Source organism: Tamandua tetradactyla, chromosome 5 (assembly GCF_023851605.1).
Source record: "Tamandua tetradactyla isolate mTamTet1 chromosome 5, mTamTet1.pri, whole genome shotgun sequence".
NCBI lineage: Eukaryota > Metazoa > Chordata > Mammalia > Pilosa > Myrmecophagidae > Tamandua > Tamandua tetradactyla.
In genome coordinates, this window is record NC_135331.1 from 18,677,364 (window position 1) to 18,693,292 (window position 15,929).

The window sequence follows — 15,929 nt, forward strand, 5'->3', positions numbered from 1 at the left end:
TATATTTCTTTTACTAAGCTGCATCTGAGTTCAAGCAAATAGTAACAAACTTTTGATATACCCTCACAAATAATAAAGAACCAATTAAATGGGTGATAAGACTAAATTATAACAAACTCCCTACTCTGAAATGCAATTTTCTGATACACCACAACTCAAAAATATTAATTCAAAATATAGCCCCCCTGATCGATGAGAAGATAAACTGAAAAATCATCTCTTTTCTTAGGGGAATCACAAAATACTTTAAGATATAAGTTTTCTTTCCTTTCTGTTTTTCTTTCTTTTTGTGTTCTTTTGGGGGGGTGGGGGAAGAAACAAGGACTGGAAAAGAAAGACTGAAAGAAAGAGGCTTTTACGTAAGACTCTAAAAGAAAAAAAGTATCAATAATTAGTTTTCATTCATTCTCCTACACTACTGAAACTAATAAAAACAAATATGGCATGCAATGAGAACTTTTATTCAGGTTGGCTTAAACATTAAACCAAATTAGATATCAAAGTAGTCTCTGAGATTACAATGGTTTGACTATATATGGCTCAAGCATAAAGAGAGCGTACAGAGGGTTATTGGATTTACTGGGCAGTACTTGCATCCTCCTAAAACTAAGAATAAGAATATTTAAGAATTCCAAACCCCAAAGAACCTGCATTTCTGTGGTTGCTATAACAATTCACATGGAAGTGTAGGGTCCTTCAAAATCTCTTTTGATTAATTTTTTAACGGAAAATAAATCTCATTCTTTAAATGACAATAGGTATAATGATTTCACAGATTATAGTTTCTCACAATGTACTTGTATTTTGTGAAACAAATGAAAGTAAATTCTCACAGAAATCCTACCCTCCCACTTCCTGGGAAAAAACAGTTAAATAGGCCCTTCCCATCACTAAAAATTCTATTACAGTGAATCTCTATCAGCTTTGCATTAATACCATAAGGTAATGTGGTTGAAATGACTGTTTTACTAATCACTCAGGGAGTATCAGAGCACTTTCTTTTTTTACAAGGAAATAAATTTAATGTTTTGTCTTGAGAAATGACCATTTATACCAGTCAGAAATGAGCTAACAAGTATGGTGAAAGAGCTTATCTACTTGAACATATTTATTACTTTGTAGAATTATTGGTGCTGAGATATCCAATCCTTCCACAGACCATTTCATATATTATATGAATATATTGTCCCTTCTAAATCACCTATTGAGTTAACTGACCTTATTCTTACTTGAATTCCACTCAGAATTTGGGAAAGATAAATTTAATGTAAAAAATTACACTCAATACATCTTAAATAAATTATAGTGCCTCATATTTTAAATTTGTGTTTACTTTTGTCCCTCCCAGGTACCTCTATAACTGCTGTTTCTTAGAGGAGGACTTCAATTAGTGGAATTTTCTTAACCACATTAAGCACCACACTTTCTGAAGCCATATAAGAATTATTCTTTATCAAGTAAAGTCAAATAAAATCCCTAAACAGCATATGCCTTTCATTATTATCACCCTGGTAAAAATGACTAGTAATTTCTGTACTGGATTTAAACAGGCAGTTCTATGTACACTTTCTACATTGTCTTTGGGAAATTAGAACAGCTTTCCCTTTGTCCCCTTAGCTGAAGCTGCCTATTACTAAACAAGGGCAAAAGACTTCTAATAAGACATATTCTAAACCTGAAATAAAGGAGATATTTAAATAATTATGAGCTGCTTTAGTAATTATATTCCCCACTAATTTCCCAAAACTATTATTTTTAAAGTCTGCTTCGATTAAAAAAAAGAAACCAGTCAAAAAGAGGAGTGAAGAGAAGCAACACAAAAATGGAGAAAAAGATGTTAAAAAAATACAAATACAAAACTGTGGGGTGCACCCATAATAAAGCACATGCATACCAAAGAACATCTGAACGGTAGTTAGGACAATATGAACATATCCCAAGTACTCAGAACAACTAGCCTGGTCATTAGTTTAATTTTCTCATCAGTCAAAGGAGGAGGCTGTCCCCTGGAGTCTCACCCTCTATTGCTTCCCACAATTTGTTTCAACATTTTAATAGACAGACACACACCCGCCTTCCACCAGGACACACAGTGTCAGGTTTAAATAGGCTTATCTCTCTCCATAGCTTGTCCTGGAATTATGCCTAAAGCTCAGTTCTGGTAGCTTTTAGGATAAGAAAACTTATTGGAAAGTGCTGTTATTTTAGTTTCCCCAATGCCTCTTTAAAAAATTTAGTTCGATCTTTCAACTATCTTCCACACATCAAAGTTAAGCAATCAAAATTCCCTATTTATAGTTTACTGTTTCTTTAAACTTGCATCTTAAACATTGATACTGAGGTGCTGCCAAATCAGAACAAATTTCTTAGCTTCTTATTCAGCTAAAATGAAAAAAAAAAAAAAAAAAAACAGGTCAGGAAAATATCTGCCTCTCTCAAAAGAAATATTAGAATTAATCCAAAACATGGGTTTCCAAAAGGATCCCTTTCCCCTTCAACTTTTTGTGGTAGGTTACAGAAGCTCCCTCCAACTTTTCACATTCAGATTAAGCTATCAAGGTCAGGTAGCCCCTCACTTTCCAGGCATCCATCCACACCAAGGGAGATTAGTGAGAAAAGGTCAGGGGTGCCTCTGTCTTGACCTTTGCAAGATGTTGGTGTTTCTACCAGACCCTCCGGCCGGTGCGTTCTACTTAGGAGATGTTTCATTACATAATCCCTATTCCAGAGTCACCCCGACTCAAGCTATCCCAGTCGCGCACACGACGCTCAGAAAGGTCCCGTCCCGTGGATTTCAGACCCTGGGAGCATCACCGTCTCCACGACTCTGCCCCAGCTGTCGGCCCCAACTCGCAGTCACAGCGACCCGGACCCAGGACCCCAACCGCAGCGGTGGGCTTGGGGGTGGTTTGAACAACTCCGTGGGCGCGATCCTTCTCAGGCTCCCTCGCGACTCAGACGCAAGGCTGGCAGAGCGCGGGATCCCGCCGACCTGGAACCAGCGTCCCTCTCAGGGTTCCTTGCCTCAACTCGCACTCGCGAGGTCCCCTCCCCTCGGACACTCTCGGGATCCCTTCTCTTTAGACCCTCTGTCTCCCTTTTTCGGGGTCCCCTCCCCGCAGACCCTCCGTCCTGGCCCCACTCGGGGTCTTCTCCCCGCGGACCCTCTGTCCTGGCCCCTCTCGGGGTCCCCTTCCCGCAACCCTCTGACCTGGCGCCACTCGGGCTCCCCTCTTTTCAGTTCCTCTGTCCCGGCCCCTCTCGGGGTCTCCTCTCTTCAGTCCGAACTGTCAAATCCGCTCCCGAACCTCCCCTCGCCCGGTCGTCGCCGACCTCACTCCGCGCAGGGTCCCCTCGCCTCGGCTCACGCTGTCACCGCCCCGCGCCCGGTGCTCTCACCTCAGACCTGCTGTCACCGCCCCCGGGCCCGGCGTCGCCGCCGCCGCTTCCTCTCTCACACTTGTTCCCGAGTCGCTCTTCTACGGGTTGTCCCCTGGAAGACTCCCGAGTCCGCTGCTGAGTGCCGAGTCCAGCCGCCCAGAACCTCCGCCCGCGGTCCCTGCGTTGCGTCCCACTCTCGAACGCGGGACCCCGCCGCCTCCGGGCACCCCACGGACCCTCCCGCGACCGCCGCTGCTGCTGTCCGAGGTGCGGCTCCTGCCAGGGGTGGCCAATCGCACCCGACTGCGCCGAGCGCGCTCCGCCCCACCCTCACCGACCGACCGCCCCCACCCCTAGACCACGCCCCCACCCGGCTCCGATAGGCTCTCTACTGACCTTCCCTGATCGAGGGGCACAGGGCTGAGGCCGTTTATAGGTACTTGATTGGAGATGCCTAGGAAACCGAGCGGTCGATGGCGCCTTAGGATTGGCGGAATTCACTATGCGGGTGGGGCTGGGCGAGGTTTCCTCAGACGCGGAAGACCTTGCAACTTCAGTTATCCACGGGCCCTCCAGGGGTGCGGTCATCCCTGTTTGCGCCAACCCGTGGGTCAAAGTTCATGGCACTTCTCCCTGCGCCTTAACCTTTTCTGGGAAACGCCTAGAGGCCAAGGCACTCTGGGACCCTGGAAGGATATAAGAGCCTTTGGGGAGGTCCCCATTCTCCAAGACCTTGCACAGGACTTGTAAATTTCCTGGATTTAAATTCTCCCAGGACTTGTCCATTTCCTGAATTTAAGTCCTTTGTACATCTCTAACAATGCTCTTCTTGGCATTGTGTTCAGCTAACATCAATTTAATATTGCTGGGGAAAATCCCTATATTTATACTAGATACATGCTTTGCAAAACAGCATTCAACCCTGGCGGGGCTCATTTTGATAGGTATAAGAACAAAACTTTATAGAGATACTCAGTTGCTGGATTTTGAACTTCTGGTATCATCATTATGACTGAAAAAACAGGAACTCCTGGGGAAACCGTTAGCTTCAAGCAAGCCTATTCAACATTCACAGAGCCATTCCGTTTTGTTCCGTGTAAACTAATCACCAAATTTTAACAAGCTTTGACCCCAAGTGCAATCTGGGATAAGCAAAGACCTATCTTGATTGAAGCTGAAAGGTAATGTCTTCCAGGGGTGAAAGTACATGTTACTCAGAGTTACTCCTTGTATTTTTGTGAAACTGGGTATGCTGAGGAAATCAATACTAGAAAACTGTTATGTTTATTCCTAACCCCCAAAATAAACTTAAGGACTTTGGCAGTTTGGCATTTTATGAAGAAATTATTTCATTTCAGAAACACATTTTAATCATAAGTGTTGTCAAATGTATACAGGCCTTAGCCCTCAGAACTCTAAGTTTTTTTTAAACTCCTGCTATACAATTTAAGTAGGTGTTCTAAACCGTATACATACTTTTTCCTTACTGTTTTAAAATCATACCCCACTCCAATTACAGTGCTCCTCTTTAAAGTTTAAGTTTGGGAGTTAGAGTATGCAGAGGTTTGAAGGCACAAACATTCTGGAATTGGGGTTTGCAGGACTACATTTAAGTTGGAAGTAATAGGAGCAGAGTGGCTGAGCACTATTTTGGGAAGAGATTTCAAGGTGGTAGAACTTAGTTTTGAGGGAAATTGCTTTTTACACACCTAGAGAAATTGTCCATAACCTTTGTATTAAGTAACTATAAAGAGTGAGTAAGATCAAAGCCACAAGTGAATTTTTTTGTTGTTCTCTAGGTCCCCTTTCAATAAAAGGCATCTTTTACTTAAAAGCTTATTCTAACAATTCTGCATTAGGAAATATGGACAGAAGACAAGAGGATAAGTTTTCACCACTCAAGTGTTCAGTTGTATCTATTCATTAAATGAAAGAAATGCATGACATCAGCGGATGTTATCTGCAATCAGTTAGATGGAAATAGAAATAAAATATAAGCAAGACAAAAACTCAAGTGTCTAGAAAGGAGAACAATTAGTGATAAAATCAGTTTTTTTTTAATGCATTATATCAATGGACTCTAATTTCTAAAATGTTGTTGGTGCTTTTTTTGGTTTATAATTATTGGTACTAATAGGGACTCAAGTTCAATAGATAACTACAAATAATTTGGATGTAATCTAACAAAGCAAAGAAAATAGCTTCAGCCTTTGTACAACAGACAGGAATCTGAAATCCTAGTTTAAATATAGATGGTAGACCTACAGTGCATTCTGAGAATAACTCTTATTTAAAAAGAACTTCAGAAGATCCCTGAGACCAAAAAACCTCTTGGAAAGACATCACAGCATTCCATTCTGTAAATACATGAGTTTCGTTGGGAGGAAAAAATCCCTTAAAAATAGAGCCAAGATTTCAAAACAAGGTAGGAAATAAAGATTTTTTTTCTTTATGAGAATAAAGTTTTGTAATTTTAAGAGACTTTGAGTCCATTCAGAGATAAATCTGATTACAAGGGATCTAAGAATCAGAATCGTAGATTCCACTCTGGCTCGTACATCTGTGTTCAACTTTACTATTTTTTAATTACTTTTTCTATGAAGACACGGATGCAAAATAGAGTGGGAATATTTATATTACTTTGGACAAACCATTGAACATTTCTGGCCCTTTTCCTTATCGTGCTGCCACAATTAAACCGCACTGCTCTTGACAACATGTATACCCAAAACTTGTACCTTAACCAAAACTTAAAACACTGTGCCCCCTTTTACTGAGTAGAAATCACAAATTAATTTATCTAGGTATTTGGGTCTGTATGCAAGGAACTCCACTTGCTCAGATGAGAGTTGGTTACCAAATTACTGAACTGGGAAAAATAATCTTTTAAAAATTAATACTCGAGGAATTATGAGACAGATTTACTGTTGAAGGAAGGCTTGGATCTGGAAGTAGCTGGATGCTACTACTTTTTTTTTAGGCAAGTGACATCTCTTTTCTCATCTGTAAAATCGGGATAACATTTTATTCAGCAAACTTATACCAACAGACTCGGACGGACTGAGAAAAATACCGTTTTGCTGATCCCAGGACCGAGCAACAGAAAATTTATCTTTTAGTTTTTAATAAACTCCAATTAGGGGAGGAGTCAGGGCTCTTTTTCTTTTCTGGATGTTCACTCAAACTCTGGATAGCTACATTTTCTCAACTTATAAAGGGGACGGTTCATATCGTTCATACGGTTCACCTGCTTAAATTAAAGAAAAGACCACCTCACCTGCCTCAAACCCCTCATACCCGCCGCTCTCAGGTCGCTAACTTCTCGCTCTACTTTTGGCTCCAGGCGCCGCCTGGCGGCTGTTTCCGGTGTCGCCCCTAAGCTTCGGGGTCCTGGCCTCAGCTAGACCTGCCCGTAGATTTGCCTAACGCTAGAGCTCATGTCTCCGCCCCTTTCCACCATTCCGTCGACTATTTTTAGACGGCAATGAAGGGACTGAGGTTTAGGCGAACGGAACGTCGCGGAACCTGGCGGCCTTTCCTCTCCCTCAAGGATGGAGGAATCAGGCGGTCCTCGGGCAGCTCGCGACCCGGAAGTCGCCGCCGGCGCGAGGACCCCGTTGCCCAGTGCGGGCGCGTGGGGCGGAGCTCGGCGGAAACAAGGAAGGGGTCGCCGGGGCTCCCGCTCTTCGGGGTGGCGGCTCCGTCGGGCTCTGCCAGGAGGAAGTCAAGTCCCCAGCGTGGGTGGCCTCGATCTCCCGGTGGCACGCTCTGCTGCGGTCGGAGGTGATATGAGTGCCGCGGGGCTGTTGGTTCCGGCCCCGGCCCCGGCTGGAGCGCCGCCGGCGCCTGAGTACTGTCCAGAGGAGGATGAAGAGCTGGAGAGTGCGGAGGACGACGAACGCAGTTTCCGGGGTCGTGACTCGGATGAAGGTGCGTCTTTTTGACCGCTGGCAGCCCTGGGCCGGGGTGGAGCTGCTGGGGAAGGGGTTGGACTGGCTGGGAGTGGGACGGGGCGGGGCGACTTCTAGAGCGTGGGGCCCGTTGGAGGGGCATCTGGGAGAAGCGGGGTCCTGGGAAGTTATCACTAGTCCCTCTGGGGAAGGAGGGAAGCCCTGGCTGTGTACGTTGTACCCTACTGTTATGGGGAGAAGGGACTTAAGGAGATATTCATAGAGCTGGAGGTCCCTTTAAGATTCTGCTCCCTCCCCCACAACCCAACCGTCCGGATTGAGCCTCTGGTCTTCGTTGGATGGAATAGGAAAACCATCCTTTGAGTGCTGTGAATCCCTGTCCTTTTAGTTCTGGAGAAAGTCAGAGCAAAGCTCTGTTTGCCCTCACCCCCGACCCCACCAGAATATGATTAAGTCAGTCCCACTTTGGACAGCACAGTACAAGATTTGGAATGCAGAGTGGTTTAAAGAAGGCTTAGTGGAATCAGCCAGATCTAGGTTTAAATTTGTGTCTGTAACTTAACCCAACTTTGTCATCTTAGAAAACTTCCTTAAGCTTCTGAGCCTCATTTCCCCAACTTTATGGGGTGGAAAGGTAGTACCTTTTTCTTAGGGTAGTTGAGAGAATTAAATGAAAAAATGTGTATGAAGTACTTGGCCCAATTTCCGGTATTCAGTAAGTGTCTTTTTCACCACTGAAGAAACAGGCACAGGAAGAGGTAGAGATTTGCTTAATGGTGCCCAGGTGTGTTTTCATTTCCATTCCCTTTATATTATGTCTTACTGCTTCTCAGAGCATTGCGTTTCAGGCTGGGCTTTACATTTTGGTAAGTGTGAGGAGTACTGTTTTAGAGGAATTGAGGAAGGAGCTGGCTAGAGGGAGAGAAAGGTTAAGAAGCATAGGACACGGGAGAAGAAAGAGGAGATAGAGAGGAACCAATATATGAGTGGAGTATTCCAGTTCATTTTATTGGCTGTCTGGAATAAGGAGCCTGTCTTATTCATTTCAGTCCTCGAAATAATGAGCACTTGATTGGCTGGCACATACAGGAACTCAGTGAAGCTCTGTTAGCTGAAGGAGGGGAGAAGGGTTTGTGGAAAATTGGGTCTGCAACAGCATTTCTCAGAAGGCAACTATATATGCAGACAAAGTTGAGCCAACTAATTGCATTGATAACTTTGAATCTTTGGAGATGATCTACTTTAAAATTCTCGCAAGAAATGCTACTTTGAGGACATGCCACACTGGATTTAATTGGGGCCTGCTGGGTTAAAACTCATCTTTCAACCCTTTGAATATGAATCACTTACATTGTTTTTAATGCCCACGAGGGGGTGCTGTGAAGCCAAAATAGATTTACTTCCTGCAGTAGGGTTCTTGAAATTGTGTAGACACTCCAGCGCTTTGCTTATTTAAGGATAGTGTATAAAGTGTTTTGAAACAGTTTCTGTTTGATCATCTTGCCTCCCTCCTCTTCTCCATTAGTTGTAACTTTGAAAATATTTGTTATTAGAGTTGTATTTCTTGTTTCTTTTTCTCCTGTTTCATCTCCTATCTGATATGAAATTTGCTAAGGGTTCAATTTAGAGTAGTGAGCAGGGCTTGACTACCTGTACTTTCCAGACTTCCACCCATGTCTCCTTTTCCTGAACTGCCAGCTTTTTTGTTTCTGCAGAAGTCACAGCCTTGACCATGAGTGCCTAGTCTGATACCCCTGTTTTCTGGTTGCACTTGAAATAAGGGCAAGCTCTTTGCATTAATCTGGCTGTGTATAATTTGGCAATGCCATTTTCTTTTCTGAAATAACTGTACTTAATGTTTTCCACTGATGGTGTCACACTGGCCAGTTTTGAGAAGAAATTCATTTTACAGAAGTTTATTGCATGCGTTTGCTGTGACGCGATGCCGAGTATATGAATATGATTTTAACTGACTTTTCCTCCCTAATTTTACTCAGACACAGAGGATGCTAGTGAGACTGACCTCGCAAAGCATGATGAAGATGACTATGTAGAAATGAAGGAACAGTGAGTAACACAAGCTCTTTCATGATTGTTTTTATATTATTTTTCTGGAATACAGAATTAGCAGGAAAAATATAGTGGCCTTGTATGTGTGGTTTTGACTATAATGCTTCCAAAGACTGTGTGTATGTGTGCATTTTCTTCTTTTAAATTGGTTGTATTTAATCAGTCTGTATTTAGATGAAACTTGTTCTTTTTTTCTTCCTATATCAAAAATCCATGATGGGTAGACTAGAAAGAACCTAGAGGCAAATGATCACAGGGAAGTAATCCCATAATACAGGAGAGTACCTTTTACTACTTCCTCTTTTATTTAAGATGTGAAAACCAGTGTTTGGAAACTCGCGTCATCCAGCAGCCAGGTTCTAAGATGGTCATGAACTCACTGAGCACTGACTACCTGTTAGGCAAGGTTCTGGATGCTTTGAGAGCTCAGGTAACTGGGACTGGAAACTAGGGACTCCTGACTCCTCCGATGCTCTTTCCACTTGAACACACGTCCACCCAAACCTTTTCATCACCTTCAGACAGAGCCCCAACTGAACGTGCCCAGATAGACTAAAATTCTATTATGTTTTAAAGAACTTGAAAAAAAATAGCTTCCTTATGCTTAAAATTTACTGACTTTTTATTAAAAACGCAGATGGATAACAGAATGAAATATATTCAATAAGTATTGGTTGAATATATTTTTTAAAAATTTGACCTGTTTTATTCTTTATGTTTAAACGAGCTGATGCACATTCCTTTCTAGTTCTGTTTGCAAATTTTTGTGGCCATCTTCTGGATTCTGTTATCCTTTTCAAGCTTTGGGAGCCACATGGGTAATGCAGCTTGTCTGGCCAGTGTGGAATAAGAAAGGATGACTTTAACAATTCTTGGAGTTTTCTTACCATCTCATTCCTGATGCCACGCTTGCTTTTTATTTTTTATCTTTTTATTTTCTTCAAGCTTTTTACTGATTCACCTTGATCCATTTCACATAACTATCCTTTTCCCCAGTTACTTGATCTCAGTGAATCTGAACTTTTGTTTTCTTTTTCTGTGTACATCTTGAGTCTGTTAGTATTCCCTTTCAGAAGCAGACTCAGAGTTCAAAGGTGTTGACTTACACCTTCACTGTAGGGTAAAGTTTAATCTTTTCGGCTCCACATACTTGCTTCTGGAGCGCGGTATAATTCACACAGACTTTCCCTCTCCTGTACTTGATATGCTTAAGCATTCTGTAGAAACAGACTTGTTTCCACTCTAAATGTGATGATATAGAAAATAATTTTTAGTATTGAATGTCTTGTGTGATTCAAGGTGGGCCTTGAAAGTATATCAGAAGTCTCCCTAGAAGGGAGTACAAGGGTAGTACTATGATGAATTCTCACCTGCCATGTGGGAGACCTGGGTTCGATTCCTGGTCCATGCACTTCCCAAAAAAAACAAACAAGCAAAACAAACCAACAAAACAAACAGACAAAAATTCAACAAATGGTGCTGCAATGACAGGATACTCACATGGAAAAATAATGAAATGTGACCCTGCCATACAGCATACAAAAAAAAAAGTGAAAAGCAAACAAAACAAAAGCCTCCCTAAAATAATCAGATCTGTATAATTCTCAGGTTTTGGCCACTTTTTCCTCAGCGTAGAAATAGAGTGTTGTTATAAACATTTATATTTACAGCCCTTTTTTGAGCAATCAAAAGACTCTTGTGCTTGCTATATGTTGGACACTGTTCTTTCAGGTTGCAAATCCTGTCTTTGTTAACTGTGAAATTGGGAATGTTTTTCTGATAGAAGCAAAAGTATTGTTGAAATGTGATTTACATGTAGAGTCTACCATTCAGACATGCTAGAATGCGTAATTGCCTTTGATTCGTTGGGTGTGAAGGGAAAAAATAACGCCACGTTCTTTTGTTTTATGTGTGCTCTGTGGTATTATCCATCTGGGGCTGCACGTAAATCCTGCGTTTGAATTTTTTGTTTCTGACTCACTATTATTTCTTTGACCCTTAAAGTGTAGTGCTTTTAAAAATTACGTGAAGGTTTATTGACTAACTGCTTACATAGCTACAACATGTGTGCAGAAAAACATGCTGAAGGCATAATCCAATGGCTTTGGAATTTATAATCTTAATTAGCATTAACAATAAGAGCTATATTTAATGCTTGTTTCTCCATTTTTGTGTGTGTGTTATTTTGCTTCTAAATGCAGAAGAAAGTGACATCATGCTTTTAATATTTCTTTGTATGTTCTTGCCTAATTCTGTTTTTCACTGTCATTTATATATTAAAATCTGTGTCCAAAAAAAAAAAATCTGTCTCCAGATTTGCACATTTTAAATTGATGTCAGTACATTTTAAACTAGCTAGCAGACTTTAGTTTTTGTCTCCCCCCTCAAGGACATTATTGGTATTCCCCTACCAATCCAGGAAATTCCTGTGTGTGGATCGTTTTGAAATTGAGTAATGAATGCTTTTATCTTTCATTATAGCTTTCTTTTCTTACAGAATGTATCAGGACAAGCTGGCTTCTCTCAAAAGGCAGTTACAACAACTGCAGGAAGGTTTGTATGTAGTTTAGCTTTCGTTTCTAAACATTCCTCAATGTCACATGTCCTTGAAATCTGTGCATGAATTCTCTGTAGAGCATTTTAAAATTTGATCTGGCTATCTTTAGCCATCTACTATATATTTTGTTATCTTCTGCTGTCAGTAAATTAGTTATTATCAAACTTGTCTTTTTTTTTTTTTTTTTTAATAATTAGCCAGTTCTTTCTTCAAATGGAATCTCATTTGAAGAAAAATCTGTAAATATGAATTGAAAGCCACTGTGCCTAAAGGTGGACATTTTTGAAGGGGGACTGTGAATAAAGAATGAATAAAATTTTATGATTCTTTCTAAACCAAATATCAATGGACTATGCATCATCGACACTGTATCTTTTCTTTTTTGCTTGGTAAATTGGGAGTGGATTATATCTTGTCAAATGCCTTTTGCTACTAGAGACAATTAGCATAGGGTTAAAAGGACAGACTCCCCAGTCCCCATGACAGATGAGAATCCCAGCTTCACTACTTTTTAGCAGTGTTACCTTTGGCACATAACTTTCTCTTACTTAACCTGTTCTGATCTGTAAAATTAAGAAAATAAGATTGGATGAGATTAGGTATAAGGAGTGTCAGGTACACCATGAGTGTTCAGGGATGTTTACTGCTGTCATTAGTTCTTCAGCATCATATTGTGGAGCCCCCTCATCAGGGCACTGCTTTTCCAATTGGTACTTTTATTACTTGGGGTGATCTGCTTCCTTGGACCAGCTTATTTTATGTTGATTTCTGCTTATGGTGAAGAAATGGTCCCATAAGTTGTAGTCAAACATCCTTGTGTTTTGTTTTGTTTTCTTTCCGTGATAATGGAAACATCGTGTGAGAAAGAAATACATCCTATGTATGGCAGGCCTGCAGGCATGTCTGGCATGGTTCAGTGTGGGATTTTGGGAACAATGCCATTAATGCGTACTGCTAAAGCTCTCTGGTTAGGAAATACTTCCCTCACAAATCAGAACCCTCATAATTAGCTGCTTTGGGAAGGAGCAGTGAATTGAGTAGAGATTTGGTAAGAATCTATTCTTGTGCTGTCTGTTATTGCCACTAGCCACAATTGGCCAATTAAGTCTCAATTAATTAAGTCAGATCAATAATTCATTTCCTCAGTAACAGTAGTCATAGATCAAGTGCCCAAGAGCCTCATGTGGCTAGTGGCTACCGTACTGGATGGTGCAGATACAGAACATTTCTACCATCGCAGAAAGTTCTGTTAGCACTGCTCTAGACCTAACTGAAGGAGAAGGAGCTTTTCACCAGGAAAGGGAGGTCCATTGACTCAGGCTGTAGCAGAAAGTATTGATGTGTTCTTTTTACCAAAATTGGGCTTGTAAATTTAGATATCAATAGATTATATAACTTAAAAGTTATGTATGTAGGCCACTGGGTCTTAGACTTATTGGAATAAGTTGGGAATGCCTGCATCTTTCCACTTTCCTCGTTTATTAGAGAGTTTTAATCTGCTAGGATGGAGTGGACTCCAAATAGACCCCAGGTGGTTTCTGCCATAAGCATTTGGTTAATAACCAGAGTCCAATTAGCTGTGCTTGGCTGTGGCTGTGTGTGTGTGTGTGTGTTTAATAAACATACAGTGATGAGGTTTTTTAAAGTTTTATTTTGATATAATTTACATAACGTATAGTTCAGCCATATAAAGTGTACAATTCAGTGGTTTTTAGTATATTTGTGGTTTGTGTTTTATTCTCATGTCACTAAAACAGTCATGATGTTAGAAAATAATTTTAGAAAACTGTAAAGCAGGTTGATCTCAAAAATAACCTTTTTCTTTTGTAAATGCTCAAAATCAGGTACATTACAGGAATATCAGAAGAGAATGAAAAAACTAGATCAGCAGTACAAAGAGAGGATACGAAATGCGGGTAAGGCTACATCTTAAATGGAAATAAATCATCTTCAGATTTTCCCCCTTTTGCTTATCATCTAGGAAATGTGGCCATGAGAGCTGTTATTCAAAATATTCCATTGAGAAGAGACCCCAAAGCTACAGCTAGATTAAATTGGCCCCATCTTTTTTTCCATTTGCCAAAGAATGGCCAAGGAGTTACGAATGTTAGGGATGGCTCCTTGTAGTCAGACTTCTTCCCTGGTGCCACAAGAGTAAACTTATACCATCTCTTTTACATTTGCATGGCAGGCTTAACAACCTCAGGTGCTGACACAGAAAAGAATTACAGCTTGTTTCACTTTCAATTTAAGTTTGCTTCTTCTGTATTCTATGCCAGCTGGGTGCCTGTTTCTGTAGTGGTGGTGGTACTGTTGGGCTTGAAGATGAGGTCTGGGTGCTACTGTTTGTGCTATTGTCCTCTCACTGTCTGTCAGTGTCTTTTCCACTTTCTACCATGGGCCCCTTTCTTCGCTCTCTCTGTTGAGTATATGTCCATTAGAAGACGAGCTGAATGTGTCGGAAGCTACAACTGTTAGTCCACTGCCCTTCCACATCTTGGCTGCCCCTAGTCTTACCCCACTTTACTCAGTGCTCTGGAGGGTGTCCTTGGAACATCCTTAAAACCCTCAACCCTGTTCCTGGAGTTTCCTTGAGTAATGAAAGGGGGATGCTAACAAGCAGACAACATTGGGAAGGACATGGCCCTGCATTCAGATTCTGCTTCTTTCACCTTAGGTCTTGTGCTTTAAGCAGGGTATTTAACCCCTTGAAGCCTCAGATTCCACATCTCTTGAGTGGAATAATATTACTTCATAGAATTGGCTTAACGTATAAATAAAGGATTGATGCGAACCATTTTTCTTAAGATAGAACTGCTGGATGGGTATTGGATTGCTTTTCTTAATTTCACTCACAGACTGTCAGTGCAGTCCTTGTATGCTCTTTCATAAATATTACTTTTCCCCATGTAAAAGTTAAGAAGAGCTTCTAAATCAGTCACGTCTTGGGTTTTAAAAAGCACATTCTGTATAGAGATAAATCCACCCACTTTTGTTGTGTCTGGTGGCTGGCTCCTTTTAAGTAAAGCAACAACTGCCAACTCAAAGTGCTAATTGTCAATTTGACTTGTTGGTGCAGGTGTGATTTGGAATGGTATAGGACTTCAGGCATCTGGGCCCATTCGTGCCTGGCGTGAGTCTGAGGTACTTGCAGGAATGAACGTGTTTGTTGGCCTGGGTATGCTTGGGGTCATGTACCCAGTACTTCCCAGTTCTCTTGTGATGAGACAGCTTTATCCTATCCTGAGGCTTCTAGGGGTTCGAAAATAATGAGTGGCTTGTCCCTTTCCTCAGTTAATTTTCTCATTCAACAGTTAATTGTGCATCTGGAGTTTCCAGAGCCCTTGAAATTCTTTGAAGTATTTTGTGAACATATGTATTTTTCTGGGGAATGGATCAGTAGCATTTATCAGCTTTTTAAAGGAGACAGCAGTAAAAGTGAACAGTGTCCGCTGAGGTTGTGCAGTATGTGCTGTCCTTTATGGACCATATGCAGTGGCCTCACTGCCACTCTGAAAAGATTAGGTACCATAGTCCTATTTTGTCCCAAGTGCTGGGTTTGTAGACGGCCTTATAATCTAGTGGGGGAGCTGCTAGGTGAATAGTTTCATGACACAGTAGGTGCCTAATAAGCTGTTGAATATTGCTGGGTGGATACTTTCAGGTGTCTGAGAGGGATTGATGGATCAGGAAAGGCCTCAGGGGAAGAGGCTGCATTAGATCTGAAACTTGGAAATGAAATCAGAGAAACCAGTGGGTGCTGCTGGCAGAAGCACCAGCATGAACAGAGAGACGTGGCAGCTGAGAGTTGAGGTTCTGGGGCCTCTGGAGTCTCTGGTAGTGTCTTTCCTTACTACACAGAGGCATTTACATAATGCTTTGCAGGTGTCAGTATTGACTCTGCTTCTGGAGTAATTGCATTGTTACTTTCTGACCCATCCTGCTCTTTTTGGGTAGGTCTATTTTGACTGTTGGAAAGTATGGACTGCATGAAAGAGGGGATGATTTTA

General features: G+C 41.5%; 2 protein-coding genes across 7 annotated transcripts in view; one reads left to right on the top strand and one right to left on the bottom strand.

The window, feature by feature from the left end:
* Positions 1 to 3,659, bottom strand: part of TAOK3 (TAO kinase 3) — a 225,871-nt gene extending 222,212 nt beyond the window's left edge. For all 3 annotated transcript variants that reach the window (XM_077159953.1, XM_077159954.1, XM_077159952.1), the window contains exon 1: positions 3,400 to 3,659. The gene's annotated coding sequence lies outside the window, so the exon portion shown is untranslated. The remainder of the gene's footprint in view (positions 1 to 3,399) is intronic.
* Positions 3,660 to 6,982: 3,323 nt separating this feature from the next.
* SUDS3 (SIN3A corepressor complex component SDS3) overlaps positions 6,983 to 15,929 on the top strand; it is a 235,189-nt gene continuing 226,242 nt past the window's right edge. For 3 of the 4 annotated variants that reach the window (XR_013175608.1, XM_077159958.1, XM_077159960.1), the window contains exons 1-4: positions 7,060 to 7,311; positions 9,290 to 9,359; positions 11,860 to 11,915; positions 13,764 to 13,835. Coding sequence is in view for 3 of the 4 variants with exons in the window: in XM_077159958.1 (XP_077016073.1) it covers positions 7,170 to 7,311; positions 9,290 to 9,359; positions 11,860 to 11,915; positions 13,764 to 13,835 (340 nt within the window). In the remaining variant the exon portion in view is untranslated. Of the gene's footprint in view, positions 7,312 to 9,289; positions 9,360 to 11,859; positions 11,916 to 13,763; positions 13,836 to 15,929 lie in introns of all 4 variants that reach the window. The other variant, XM_077159957.1, reaches the window with a different exon arrangement.